Source organism: Pan paniscus, chromosome 2 (genome assembly GCF_029289425.2).
Source record: "Pan paniscus chromosome 2, NHGRI_mPanPan1-v2.0_pri, whole genome shotgun sequence".
Lineage (NCBI taxonomy): Eukaryota > Metazoa > Chordata > Mammalia > Primates > Hominidae > Pan > Pan paniscus.
In genome coordinates this window covers 51,845,132-51,859,153 of record NC_085926.1, presented here as the reverse complement: position 1 = coordinate 51,859,153, position 14,022 = coordinate 51,845,132, and the positions used below count along the sequence as shown (strand labels likewise).

Genomic DNA, 14,022 nt, shown 5'->3' with positions numbered 1-14,022 from the left:
CCTCCACCTCCTGGGTTCAAGTGATTCTCCTGTTTTAGCCTCTCCAGTAGCTGGGATTACAGGCGCCTGCTACCACTCCCGGCTAATTTTTGTATTTTTAGTAGAGACAGGGTTTCGCCACTTTGGCCAGGCTGGTCACAAACTCCTGACCTCAGGTGATCTGCCCACCTTGGCCTCTCAAAGTGCTGGGATTGCAGGCATGAGCCACCATGGCCGGCCCTAAATTTATAGTTCTACAAGGTGTCTAAGTTTTGGTTACTATGAAACTGTTATAATTTGTAAAGTCATTAATTTGAAAGCCTTTTAACGCTTAAAAAAACTTGGCCAGAACGCCATAAGGAGTAGGTTTTATCTTAACACTAGTAGAAAAGTCAGCAGGTTCAAAGTAGGCAGAAAAAAATGGACAGAGAACTTAGAAGACTCTATATGTTAACTTTACAATTGCAGGTTTTTAGAATATTGATCATTTCAGTTCTGAATTTTTGCTGATTTAATTTTGCTCATCAGGTGCCAGGTATGGTGGCTCCTGCCTGTAATTCTAGCACTTTGGGAGGCTGTGGCAGGAGGATCACTTGAGGCCAGGAGTTCGAGAGCAGCCTGGCCAACATGGTGAAACCCCATTTCTACAAAAATACAAAAATTAGTCAGGTGCAGTGGCACATGCCTGTAGTCCCAGCTACTTGGGAGGCTGAGGGGGGAGGATCACTTGAGCCCAAGAGGTGGAGGTTGCAGTCAGCTGAGATGGTGCCGCAGCACTCCAGCCTGGGTGACAGAGCAAAACTGTCTCAAAAATAAAAAGTAAAAATAAAAATAAATAATTTTGCTCATCAATTTTAAAATGTTCACAAGAGTGGGCTGTAATATGCGGCCAGCTGGAGTCCCAGAAAACCTGGTATGCCTTAATGTTTGAGAATTCCACTCTGTTTCTTATTAATCTCTCAAGAGCAAAGAAAATTCTATAAATCCTGTTAGGGAACTTCAGGAGTTTAGGCTGGTGCTTTAGATGGTGGGGACTGCCCTAGTGGCTTTTAATTAGCCATCCTGCACCCACCATCCAGAATGTTTGTTTTTGCTTTCAGAAGATTTTCAGAAACTAAAGAGTCAAGCCAAATCAAAAGAAACCAGTATAAGAGTGTTTGCAAAAATTGTAACCTATGCATGCTGATCAAAATATTAAATGAGTTCCACAAACCAGAAAAGACATGCCTCACAGGCTGACTGTAAATTCTGTAGAAACTAAGAGTACTCAATTCAGAAAGACACACATCTTTATACAAGAAAGAACTTACCAGAAAAGGCAAAAAGTCTTTTTATCATTCAAGGAGAGATGTATGGTCTTTATTAAGGTTGCGTGATCCAAACCAGATCCCAAATAATATCAAATAATACCAAAAAGAGAGAGGCTCAGCCTGAGAGAAGACTCACCAGGGAAGAACAGGCAAGCCTTGGAAGCAGAGAGCTCAAAGGGCTCTAGTGGGTCCTGCACACCAGTTCTAAGAATTGCCAATCCCTTCCAATAGTGTTCTTTTTCAGGTTTCATTTCTGACACCATTTATTCCAACCGAAATAACAAACATTTGGAGAGGAGGTGGTGTAAATTATTCAACTCGGAAAATATAAATGCAAACATACTAAATAAATTCATTGAGAAATTAGTCCAGTTGATATATGTGGTCATGAATATAAATGAAGACCATGCCTCATGGTTGTTGGTTTTGTCCCAGCCATGTTCCCTTATTCTGTAGGCATGGAACAGGGAGACGGTTGCCTTCATCTCATACATGTTTGCAGAAAGAAAGTGGGCCAAGGGAGTGAGGTAGTGCAGGGGAGAGATGATAATTAACCACGGAATCTGCACTAGGTAAAGAAACATGCAAGAGCATGTCAGGGGTGGTGGCTGTAAAAAAATGATAGCGTCAATAAACTGGAAGACCTTATCATATCTGAAGAAATATTGGGGTTATTGAGAAGGTGAACTGAAAGAAGAAAGTAATCAAAGAATGGAAAATTAGAAAAAGCAATTTGAGCAATAGTACAATTATTGGTGATGATGAGGTCTAGAGCATCATTGTCCAATGATTATTTAAATTTAAATTAAATAAAATAAAAAATTCAACTCCTCAGTTGCACTAGGCACATTTCAGGTGCACCACAACTATATGTGGCTAGTGGCTACTATATTGGACAGCATAGAGAGAGATTTCCATCATCACAGAAGTTCCATAGAATAGCATTGTTTTGGTATGACTGTGGGAGTGAATAGCTGAGGAGAAGAGCAGAAAAGGTTTATTTGAGGTTAGAATGGAGGAGATTGTAGGGTCATCTTGACCAATGATAAAATCACCAATAATTGAGACAAGAGTAGGGGTGGGGGTAATATCAGAGGGAGCCCTGTTTGTCACCTGGCCCTTGGGGAGACGAGTTCTAGTGAGGAAATTGTAGAGAAAAGATGAACTTCTGTAAACTTCTGTTTTCCACTAGTCCTTAAGGTCACCACCTAATCATTAGCATGCCTAGCCCCAGCCCCACCTACCAGTAAGGCCAGCCTCTTATCCTTCACCTGGGGCTGCACTGCATTGCTCCCAGGAGAATCAGCCAAATATTGCCTTTCCATCTAGGTGCTTGCCAAAGAGGAAACTGAGGCATCCCAAACCCCAGCCGACCTTGATTCTAGGTTGACAGAGCAGAGCCCAATAGTCCATCCATATGTGCAGAGGTGCCCAGAATCTTCAGGAATATGGAGCCCAACTGCCTCCCAGATCCCCCGGTGAGAAGAAAATAAGGCTGGGGTTGGGAACTGGGATTTCTGGCTCTGTCATATATCAGAGCAGACTGGGGCTTCCTATGGCCATTGTCAGTCCAAAACAGGGTCCTTGGACACAGGGGGCAAACCTCACTGAAATTCTTTCTCAGGGAGAAGAGGAAGCAGCAAGGTCCAACTCTCAAGAATCCCATTAGCTGGGGGAGCCCATGAGACACACCAGACCAGGTTAGACCTTTAATAGGGACAGTAGACACAGTGCCCTTCTTGCCAGCCCTTAGGAGTTGATGATCTCAATGTGGAACTGCAGGTGAGTGGCTGTGACCACACAGTGGCCCTGGAGGAGAGCGCAGGTCTGGCAGTTGTGGCATTGCCAGTGGCCCTGGATGATGTAGATGGCATTGAGCACCTGGCAGTATCGCCAGCGGACACGCCACATACGGACCAAAGACTGGAGCTTGATCACTGCCCTCTCTCTGGTTGCGTAGGCGATCAGAGCTGCCTGCCGTTTCTTCTCCAGCACCCTCGACAGCGTCATCCGCCACCAGCACTGAATTATCCAGGCCCTGAGGGCTGCATGCAGCAGTGTCCTGCGCACCAGGGTGCCCCGCCACCAGGCCTGGATCTTTACAGCTGCTTTTGTTCTTATTCTAAGTTTTTCCTAGGCAGAGACAAGAGCGATCGATCAGTCAGAAAACTTCCTGCCACCAACTTCTAGGATCTTCCTGGAAGGAGCCTGGATTTTCTCTCTCAACACACAGCCCTTCCTCAGAGTTCAGGGAAGTTAGCAGGACACTGACTAGGAGCCATCAGACCTGGTGGTGACCTTCCTCTGCCACTGTGGGCACATCACTTCAATCTTAGAGTCACAGAGTTCTTCTGCAGACTATTTCTGCAGTGCATGGATCAAGGGAAAAACCATTAGTAACTAGAAGGGTGCAATAGGGATGTGTGGGACCTTGTTAGTCACACTCACCTCTTTGGTGCTCACTGGGTTTGGAAAGGCCTCATAACCTTCTGTCTGGTAATTATCTGCTAATTCCAGCCCCAAACCACCACTGGCTGATTTCTGTCTGCTATGACCATATTTTGATACTATGGTAGGTTTTCAATACCCTGACCACATATTCTACTCCAAGTCTTTCCATATTTTGAACAGTCTACTCTCTAATTCCAAGTTCTCACATTCTCACCTCTCAGCCTCATGCTCATGCATTTCTTGATGGCTTTCATTCTTTTTTTTTTTTTTTTTTTTTTTGAGAAGGAGTCTCGCTCTGTTGCCCAGGCTGGAGTGCAGTGGTGTGATCTTGGCTCACTGCAAGCTCCGCTTCTTGGGTTCACCCATTCTCCTGCCTCAGCCTCCTGAGTAGCATAGCTGGGACTACAGGCACTCACCACCACACCCGGCTAATTTTTTGTATTTTTAGTAGAGATGGGGTTTCACCGTGTTAGCCAGGATGGTCTCAATCTCCTGACCTCGTGATCTGCCTGTCTCGGCCTCCCAAGGCTTTCATTCTTTCCAATCACTGTCAATGTCTCAGTCAGGCCCAGATCCAGACAGCCCAGACTGAGAAGAGAATGGAGGAAAAATGAGCCAACATTGAGTTGACTCCTAATTAGACCCTGGATCGATAAGAGGCAAAGTCCTACACCTTATGATGTAGTTATAAATGTTCTGGATTTCTCTTAAGTACATGGAATTCTTCTCACCTTGATTTTCTGCTGTTTCTTCTTCTGCAATGTCTTCCATTCAATGCTTTCTTCAACATCCTCAATTATAACCAAAATTAAATTGCCTTTGGTCTGTCATCAGAATTAAATGGGAAATACATAAATGAGTTAAGACTGTTTCTCTCTATGGCTCTATACAAAGACAATTACTACTTTAACATCCTCTCTTTTCTCAAGTCCTGTAAAGCCCAGGGAGATACCCACCCATTCCTGGTCCACCTAATAGATCTGGCCATGTCTCTTACACAAAATCGAACCCTCATGGCCTGTCCTTAGATGGTTCATTAGCCCTGATTTCTCTGCTTCCCAAGGTCTGGCATGAGTAACATGAGTGAGGAGAGAGCTCTGAATTCACAATTGCATTATGACATAGGGATTGGGACATCTGCCACAGAGATGTGTCTCTGTCAGAAACAAACTCCAGGGGAACTTGTACTGTAGCAGGATGAGCTGCAGACAAAACCCCTCAGACACTGGGTTAAAGAAGGAAGAGGCTTTATTCGCCCGGGAGCATTGGCCGACTTGCATCTCAAGAACCGAGCTCCCTGAAGAAAGAGTTCCTGGCCCTTTTAAGGGCTTTCAACTCTAAGGGGTCCATGTGAAACCTGGCCCTTTTTAGGGCTTTCAACACTAAGGGGTCCATGTGAAAGTGTTGTGATAGATTGAGAGCACATGTGGTTAGAGTCGGGGGTGGGGAGGGTTAATCTTTCAATCTCAGGTCTGGTCAGTGGCACCAGTTGGTCTTGCCACTGACTTCATTCCTGTTATTCTTCAGCTTTTACTTCCTCATTCTCTTCAGAGACAGGAGACAGTAAGAGAAATGGCCTCTCTCCTCAGTACCATGTGTCTACTTGCCTCCTGTCAGAGATGTGTCAGAGCTGAGGGTGGAAAAATAGAGCACTTGAGTGCCATTCCATAGCAGGGCTCTCCTCATGTGAAGTCCATCCACAGTCCCTTCTCATTATCATCAGCATGGCAAAGCAGGGAGGACCATGACGGTGCATCCCCATATCACTCTCCAGTGTCTGGTGAGATTTAGCACTTCCTCTCTTCCCTTGACTCGGTGCCTCACAAAGCCTTAGGAAACTAGAAAAAGATACACCAGATGAATCCGGAAAGCAGTCAAATAAAGATCAAAACTTAAATTAATGCATAGAAAACAAAGATGGGTAGTGGAAAATACATTTAAAAGGCAGTATTCTGACAAGACCAGTTTTAAAGATACACAGTTTACCAACCTGGGTAATCAAGAGAATGAAGTGGAATGAAAAAGGTGAAATAGCCACAGGGAAATTTAAATAAATACAAGGAAATATTGATGGTGACAAATTTGAACACTAAGAGAAAATGATTTTCTTTCTTTCTTTTTCTTTTTTGGAGATAGGGTGTCACTCTGTTGTCCAGGCTGGAGTGCAGTGGTGCAACTTTGGCTCACTGCAGGCTTGACCTTCCTGGACTCAGGTGATCCTCCCACCTCAGCCTCCTGAGTAGCTGGGACTACAGGCACACACCACCATGCCTGGCTATTTATTTTTTTCTTTTTTTTGTTCTTTTATTTTTTTAAGTATGTATTTATTAAGATATGGGGTCTCACTATGTTGATTGGGCTGGTCTCAAACTCCTGGGCTCAAGTGATTCTCCCACCTCAGCTTCCCAAAGTGCTGGGATTACAGGTGTGAACCACCATACCTGGCCGATTTAAAATTCTAAGAGTTTTATAGCTTTAGCTCTTACATTTAGATCTTTGATCCATTTTAAGTTTTGTGTATGGAGTGAGGCTAGGTTCAAATTCATTCTTTTACATGTGGATGTCGAGTTGTTCAGGCATAATTTGTCAAAAAGACAATTGTTTTCCCATTGAATGGACTTGGCACCCTTGTCAAAACTAAATTGACCATAGATATATGGGTTTCTTTCAGACTCTCTCTTCTATTTCACTGACCTATATGTCTGTCTTTGTGCCAGTACCAAACCAGTTTGATTACTGTAGCTTCGTAGTAAGTTTTGAAATCAGGAAGTGTGAGCCCTCCCACTTTGTTTTTCTTTTTCAAGATTGCTTTGGCTATTCTGAATCCCTTGACTTTCCATATGAATTTTAGAACCAGCTTGTCAATTTCTGCAAAAGAAGTCAGCTGAATTCTGATAGGGATTATGCTAAATCTGTAGATCAATTTGGGGAATATTGTCATTTTAGCAATATTAAGTCTTCTAACCTACAGACACAGATGTCTTTATTTAGGTCTTCTTAAACTTCTTTCAACAATGTTTTGGAGTTTTCAGTGTACAGATCTTGCTCTTTTTGTGTAAAATTTATTCCTAAGTATTGTACTTTTTTGATGCTGTTGTAAATGAAATTGTTTTCTTAATTTCATTTTTGGCTTTTTCATTGCTGATATACAAATACAACCATTATTTGTTATTGATCTTATATCCTGCAACCTTGAATCATGTAATCTGCAAATAGTGAGTTTTACTTCTTCTCTCCTAATCTGTATGTCTTTATTAATTTTCTCAATTAAGTGTTCTGGCTGGAATCTCCAGTACAATGTTGAATACAAGTGGTGAGTAGACATTTTTGTCTTGCTCCTGTTCTTAGGGAGGAAGCTTTCAGTACTTCACCAGTAAGTATGAAGTTGTGTCCAGAATTGGTTCCTTCTGGTCGGTTCTTGGTCTCACTCACTTCAAGAATGAAGCTGCAGACCCTCGCGGCGAGTGTTACAGTTCCCAAAGATGGTGTGTCTGGAGTTTGTTCCTTCAGATGTTCAGATGTGTCCAGAGTTTCTTCCTTCCAGTGGGTTCGTGGTCTCACTTGACTTCAGGAGTGAAGCCGCAGACCTTCGCAGTGAGTGTTGCAGCTCTTAAAGGTGGCGTGTCCAGAGTTGTTTGTTCCTCCCAGTGGGTTTGTGGTCTTGCTGACTTCAGGAGTGAAGCTGCAGACCTTTGCAGTGAGTGTTACAGCTCATAAAGGTAGCGTGGACCCAAAGAGTGAGCAGCAGCAAGATTTATTGTAAAGAGCAAAAGAACAAAGCTTCCACAGCATGGAAGGGGACCCGAGCAGGTTGCCGCTGCTGGCTTGGGTGGCCAGCTTTTATTCCCTTATTTGGCCCTGCCCATGTCTTGCTGATTAGTCCTTTTTACAGAGCACTGATTGGTCCATTTTACAGAGTGCTGATTGGTCCCTTTTTACAGAGTGCTGATTGATGTGTTTACAAACTTTAGCTAGACACAGAGCACTGATTGGTGCGTTTTTACAGAGTACTGATTGGTGCATTTACAAACCTTTAGGTAGACACAGAGTGCTGATTGGTGCGTTTTTACAGAGTGCTGATTGGTGCGTTTACAAACCTTTAGCTAGACACAGAGTGCTGATTGGTGTGTTTACAATCCTTTAGCTAGACAGAAAAGTTCTCCGAGTCCCCGCCTGACCCAGAAGCCCAGCCGGCTTCACTTCTCAATCCCCCCTCTAAACAGGACAACCCAACTGCTGTTGGGAATTGGGCAATGACCATTCTAGCAGCTTCCTGCTGGATAGGGGTGAAGAAGGGGCCCTGCAGTTTTAATGTCCTCCAGAGGGGAACTCTTTAGGCCAGTGAAAGGGCCAGCAAGTTGGTCCAGGGGTCCTTGGTAGAAGTTGTTAGTTGAGCTCATTTGGGGTTCCATTTGTAAGACCGTCTGTAGCTCGATGGCCTCGATCCTAGAGGAAACAAATTTGACAAAGAGGTTAAAAATACAGGGCCCAAAGGCGAGTAATAGCAAGATGGCTGCCATGGGACCTAGAAAGGGAAGAGGTCATGTTGCCCAACTCTAGAGGTTGGTATAAGAGTTTGAAAGGCATTGTCTGATTTCAGAAGCCTTTTCCTGTAAATGCCGGGTGGCATCTTGTACTCTCCCTGACTGGTTAGTGTAAAAACAACACTCTTCTCCTAAGAAGGTGGAGAGTCCTTCTTTCTCAGCAGTGAGGAGGTCTAGGCCTTGGCAGTTTGGAGAGTCACTGCTGCCAAAGAGTCTATTTGGGATTTTAGAGTAAGGATAGATTTCATTATTTCTTACAAACTGTCTGAGAAATCCTTTGAGAATGTGTGGTAGTAGGATTATGAAATAGATAAACTGGCTCTTCCGGTTCCTGTAGCAGTAGCCATTCCTAACCTTATAAGTAGGGGTATTAGTTGTATGGCTCTGTGCTGATGGACTTGAGCTTTGAGGGGTACTGATAGGGTCTTATTTCCACAAGATTAGAAGTTAGGATAATATATGTTTACACTGTTAACTTTTAGCAAACTTTACTTTTGTTGAAAACCTTGTAAGTTTGGGATTTCAATTATTCTTTGCTATTAATAAGACTTTGTTCAGTCCATATTAACTTAGAATTGGTATAGATGGCTCCTTCCTGATTCTGTAAGTTCTTTGAGGTTTGGCTGAGTGCAAAGAGCTCACACATTTGAGCAGACCAATTATTAGGCAATTTTCCTAACTCTGCTTCTACAAGAGTTTCCTTATCATTTACTGAATACCCATTGTGTCTTTTTTCCTTAATTGCCTGGGAGGAACCATCTATCGTCCTGTCCTGAAGGGAGTTCCTCCTAGATCTGGTCTGACCTTTGTATGGTAATTAATTAAGATTTAGATCCCCTGTTAGGAAACCTGCTGGGTTAAGGATTTTTGATAGGAAGCCTACGTGTTGTCAGTGGCCTCAGTGCTTTCGGGCTATACCCTTGTTTACACTGACAACAAGGTGGTATTGGAGTGTTATAGGGTTACAGAGAAGACCTTCAATTATCAATTATAGGTTTTAAATTTACCCTGGCTTCTAAAGGAATAGGGTACACTGTTTTTTCTTTACTACTTCTATCTCTCTTTCTCTTTGACTTCTTCTTTGTCTCTCTCTTTCTGACTCCGTCTTTGTCTGTCTCTTCCTCTCTCTCTTTGACTTTCTGTGTCTCTCTTTCTCTCTCTCCCTGACTCCCTCTTTGTCTCTCTCTTCCTCTCTCTCTCTCTGACTTTCTGTCTCTTTCTCTCTTTCCTTTCTGCTGGTCTTTCCCTGCCTCTGCCAGCCACTTATGCTGCTGTTCTCCCCTCTCCTTCCCCTTTTGATGGCTTTGGCAGTGTAAGACTGTCACCTCCTTGGGTTTTTGCACTGCATGCAATAATTCCATGGTTTCCTTGTGGTATTTAATGGGGGTTCCCCCAGAGGTTAGGAACCCCCTTTCTTTCCATATTGCAGCATGGGCATGTAGGATTAGATAAGCATACTTGCTATCTGTATACACATTTATTCTTTTTCCCCTTCCCAGTTCTAAGTCTTGGGTAAGTGCCACTAGTTCTCCTAACTGGGTGCTGGTCCCTGGGGGAGGAGGCTTACTTTCAAGTATGGTTACATCACTAACTATGGTATAACCTGCCCTTCATATCCCATTCTTCATAAATAAACTTCCATTGGTATATAGGTTAAGGTCAGGATTAGCTAAGGGGACTTCTAAGAGATCATCTTGGGCGGCATAAGTCTGGACTATAATTTGTTGGCAGTCATGCTTGATTGGTTTCCCCATTCTCTGGGGAAAAAGTGGCAGAGTTGAGGGCCATGCATGTGCGTATTTGAAGCACCGGTCCCTCAAGGAGTAGCGCCTGGTATCTAAGCAGGCGGCTGTCTGATAGCCATAAACTTCCTTTGGCATCTAGTAAACCATTTACATCATAAGTAGTCCAGACAGTGAGATCCTTTCCTTGTATTATTTTGATAGCCTCTGACACTAAGATTCCCACCATCACAACTACCTGTAAACAGTGAGGCCAGCCTTTTGCTACTACATCAATTTCCTTACTTAGGTATGCCACTGATGTGGGTTGTCCCAAGAATCTGAGTAAGGACTCCAAGAGCTATTCCTGCTCTCCCTGTGATGTATAAAGAGAAGTTTTTTCCTGTGGGAAGGCTTAAGGCTGGAGCTTGAGTTTGTTCCTTCCAATGCCCAGACTTCAGGGTTGATTCCCTCATCAAGCAGGGGACAACAAATGGGTAACTTGCTCCCCATATTCATGTAAATAATAGCTCCAAGTTTGGCTAATATATCCCTCCTTAATAAGGGTGTGGGACTTTCAGGCATAATAAGAAAGGCATGTGAAAAGAGCAAAGTCTCCCAATTACAACTGAGAAGGTGGGAGAAATACCTGCTTACAGGCTGTTCAAGGATTCTTCGGATGGTAATGGATCTTGAGGACAGTTGTCCAGGACAGGAGATTAACACTGAGAAGGCTGCACTAGTGTCCAGGAGGAAGTCAATTTCATGGCCATCAATGGTTAAACATACCTGGGGCTCCATGAGGGTGATGACATGAGCTGGCGCTTGCCCCAGGTACCCTCAGTCCTGTTATTGGATCATCTGGTTGGGGGCTTCCAGTCCAGAGAACCTTTGTCTTCTGAGGCAGTGTGCCTTCCAGTGATTGCCTCGGCATAGTGGACGTGGGCGAGGGGCAGCTTGTTTCTCATTGGACAATCTTTTTTAAGGTGTCCTTGAAAACCACACTGATAACAAGCCCTACTGGGTGATTGGCCTGCTCCATTTTCTGTCCTCTCTGAACCACCAAGGTTTGTTTGTCTGAGGGCCATGACTAAGGCTGTGGCCTGTCTCTGATCTCGCTTTTCCTTTTGGGCCTGTTCCTCTTGGTCCCTATTATAGAACACCGAGGTTGCCAGGTTTAATAATGCCTCCAGATTTTGTTCAGGGCCCAGGGCTCCCTTCTGGAGCTTTCTCCTGATATCGGCAGCTGATTAGGTAATAAACTTATCTTTTAGAATCAACTGACCGTCGAGTGAGTCGGGTGACAGGGGAGTATATTTTCTTAAGGCCTCCTGTAGCCGCTTAAGAAAGGCAGGATTTTCTTCCTTTCCCTGAGTTATGGTAGACATCATTGAATAATTCATGGGCTTTTTCCTAATTCTCCTTAGTCCTTCCAGAATACAGGTCAACAGATGTTTACAACTCCAGTCCCCATGATCTGAGTTGAGGTCCCAGTGGAGATCCATACTGGGGACCGCTTGCTGACCGGTAGGGAATTTGTTCCTTTCTTCAGCTGTCATTCTGTGATTTACTTGACTAAGATACCAGGTATCTCCAAACTCTCAGGCTGCAGCTAATGCTGCATTCTTTTAATTAAAGGTCAGGGTTTGATCTAACAATAGCATGACATCTCTCCAAGTGAGATCGAACTTTTGTCCTAGACCCTGTAGGACATCTATGTACCTATCAGGATCATCTGAAAACTTCCCCAGGTCTACCTTGATCTGCTTTAAATCAGAGAGTGAGAAGGGGACATGTACCCAGGTTGGGCCAAATTCCCCTCCCCCTCCAGCTTGAAGGGGACATAACTGATAGCCCAGGGGTTTTTGTGGTCCTTTGGAGATTTCTTTGCTTGTTTCCTTCTGGGTGGGGGAGATTAGAGGAGGCTTCTCATTAATAGGAAGGGGAGCTATAGGGAGGCTAGGATATGGGGGTAAGCTGAGGGGTCCTCTTGTGGGATGTAAATTGCAAGCTTTGCATAGTTGTGTATTCTCTTCAATTAAAAGAGAGCTTGGACATAAGGTATTTCACTCCATTTGCCTTCCCTCTTACAGAAAATGTCAAGCTGCAGGATAGTATTGTAATTTATACTTCCCTTGGGTGGCCACTTTTCCCCATAAGAGAGAGCATACTGGGGCCAAGCTGTAGTGCAGAAAAAAAATGAGCCGCCTCTTTTTCAGGGTTTGTGGGTCAAATTGGCTCCAATGGCTTAGGATGCATTTCAAGGGTGAGACTGTTGATGCCTGAGTGTTTCCCATCTGAAAGGCAAAACCACCCGTGGTTTTGGTTTGTTTGTTTCTCCCCCTGCCCAAGAACCTGCAACAGTCCCTGGACCCTGCTGATCAGAATAGTTGCACTGACTGATGCAGCAGCAGAAATACCTCTTGCCCAAGAGCCCGCAACGGTTCCTGGACCCTGCTGATTGGAAGAGTTGCACTCACTGATGCAGCAGCAGAAACACTAGTTTTCCTCCCAAAACGCAAGGAGGACCGAGGAATATAGGATTTAGTGGCGCTTACTGACACATTCTCAAAAACCTGCACCCTTGCCTGTCTTCCTAGACCACAAAGAGGACTGAGAAAAAATGGATTTAGTGGCTCTTACTGACACATTATCGAAAACCTGTTAGAGTCCTAAGTGTTCTCCTGTTAGTATTGGGACTTTACCCACGTCCTATAAAGATGTTATGCCCCCAAAATGAAGTGGAGGGCCATACCCTGAGGGAGGTGAGGGATCTCCAGAGTTGGAAGAGTGATGCATTTTTGTCCTCACTTATATGAATAGGAAGGATATAATTTCTGAAGCTCCCCATATCCTAGCTTCTGGAATAGCTTTTGTTAGGCCTGCTAGTCTGAGGAGGGATCCTAAAATTCCAGATAAGATAGTCCCCTGCCCCAACGGAGCTTTGGGCAAAAATTATGTCTTTCTGATTGGTGAGCCTGGGTGCCTAAAGAAGGTAACAGAGTCCTGGAGTTTATACTAGAAATCATTCTTACAGGAGAAACTAGAAAAGCACCAGAGACAGGGAGTGGTTTTTAGAAGTGGGACTAGCTTCAGAGAAGAGAGGCGAGAGGAAGTTTATCTGACAAGCATTAGGACCCAGGAGGCAAGGGTCAGCAAAGATAGGATAGATGGGCAAGTCTCGCTTGGGCAACATGAGTTTAAGAGTTCTGCTTATGGCCGCAGAGTCAGCCAACTCATTGTCGGGACCCTGGAGCTGAATGGCTTTCCTGTCTGTTGACCCTCAGCTCAGCCCAGAAGTACAGGAAAAGTGGAAGCTGGTTCCAGGCAAACAATGCTCCAAATTGCAAAGAGTCGGGGGTTGTTAGAGAGCCCTTTCCCAGAAAGCCTGACACCCGTGTCTTTAGTTTGGTGGCCATGCTAGTCACTTTTAGCTGGCCGACAGGTGCCCGGTATTTAGCCCCCAAATTCTAAGGAACAATAGGACAGAATAACAAGCGAAACGGGTCTGATGGTACTCACCATTTGGTGATAGATGATAGCCCCACGTTGGGCGCCAAAATGTGTCCAGAATTGGTTCCTCCCGGTGGGTTCTTGGTCTTGCTGACTTCAAGAATGAAGCTGCGGACCCTTGCGATGAGTGTTACAGTTCTTAAAGATGGTGTTTCCAGAGTTTGTTGCTTCAGATGTTCAGATGTGTCCGGAGTTTCTTCCTTCCAGTGGGTTCATGGTCTTGCTTGACTTCAGGAGTGAAGCCACAGACCTTCACAGTGAGTGTTACAGCTCTTAAAGGTGGCTGGAGTTGTTTGTTCCTCCTGGTGGGTTCATGGTCTCACTGACTTTAGGAGTGAAGCTGCAGACCTTTGCAGTGAGTGTTACAGCTCATAAAGGTAGTGTGGACCCAAAGAGTGAGCAGCAGCAAGAGTTATTATGAAAAGCAAAAGAAAAAAGCTTCCACAGTGTGAAAGGGGACCCAAGCGGGTTGCTGCTGCTGGCTCACATGGCCAGCTTTTATTC

The 14,022-nt window shown here is 44.4% G+C and overlaps 1 protein-coding gene across 1 annotated transcript; it reads right to left on the bottom strand.

The window, feature by feature from the left end:
- Window positions 1-2,838: 2,838 nt before the first annotated feature.
- On the bottom strand, window positions 2,839-4,807 carry IQCF2 (IQ motif containing F2). Its single transcript, XM_003818784.6, has 3 exons — window positions 4,738-4,807; window positions 4,472-4,564; window positions 2,839-3,422 (listed from the first exon to the last, which is right to left on the bottom strand). The coding sequence occupies exons 1-3, from the start codon at window positions 4,753-4,755 to the stop codon at window positions 3,039-3,041; spliced, it is 495 nt and encodes a 164-aa protein (XP_003818832.1). The 5' UTR covers window positions 4,756-4,807; the 3' UTR covers window positions 2,839-3,038.
- Window positions 4,808-14,022: the final 9,215 nt, after the last annotated feature.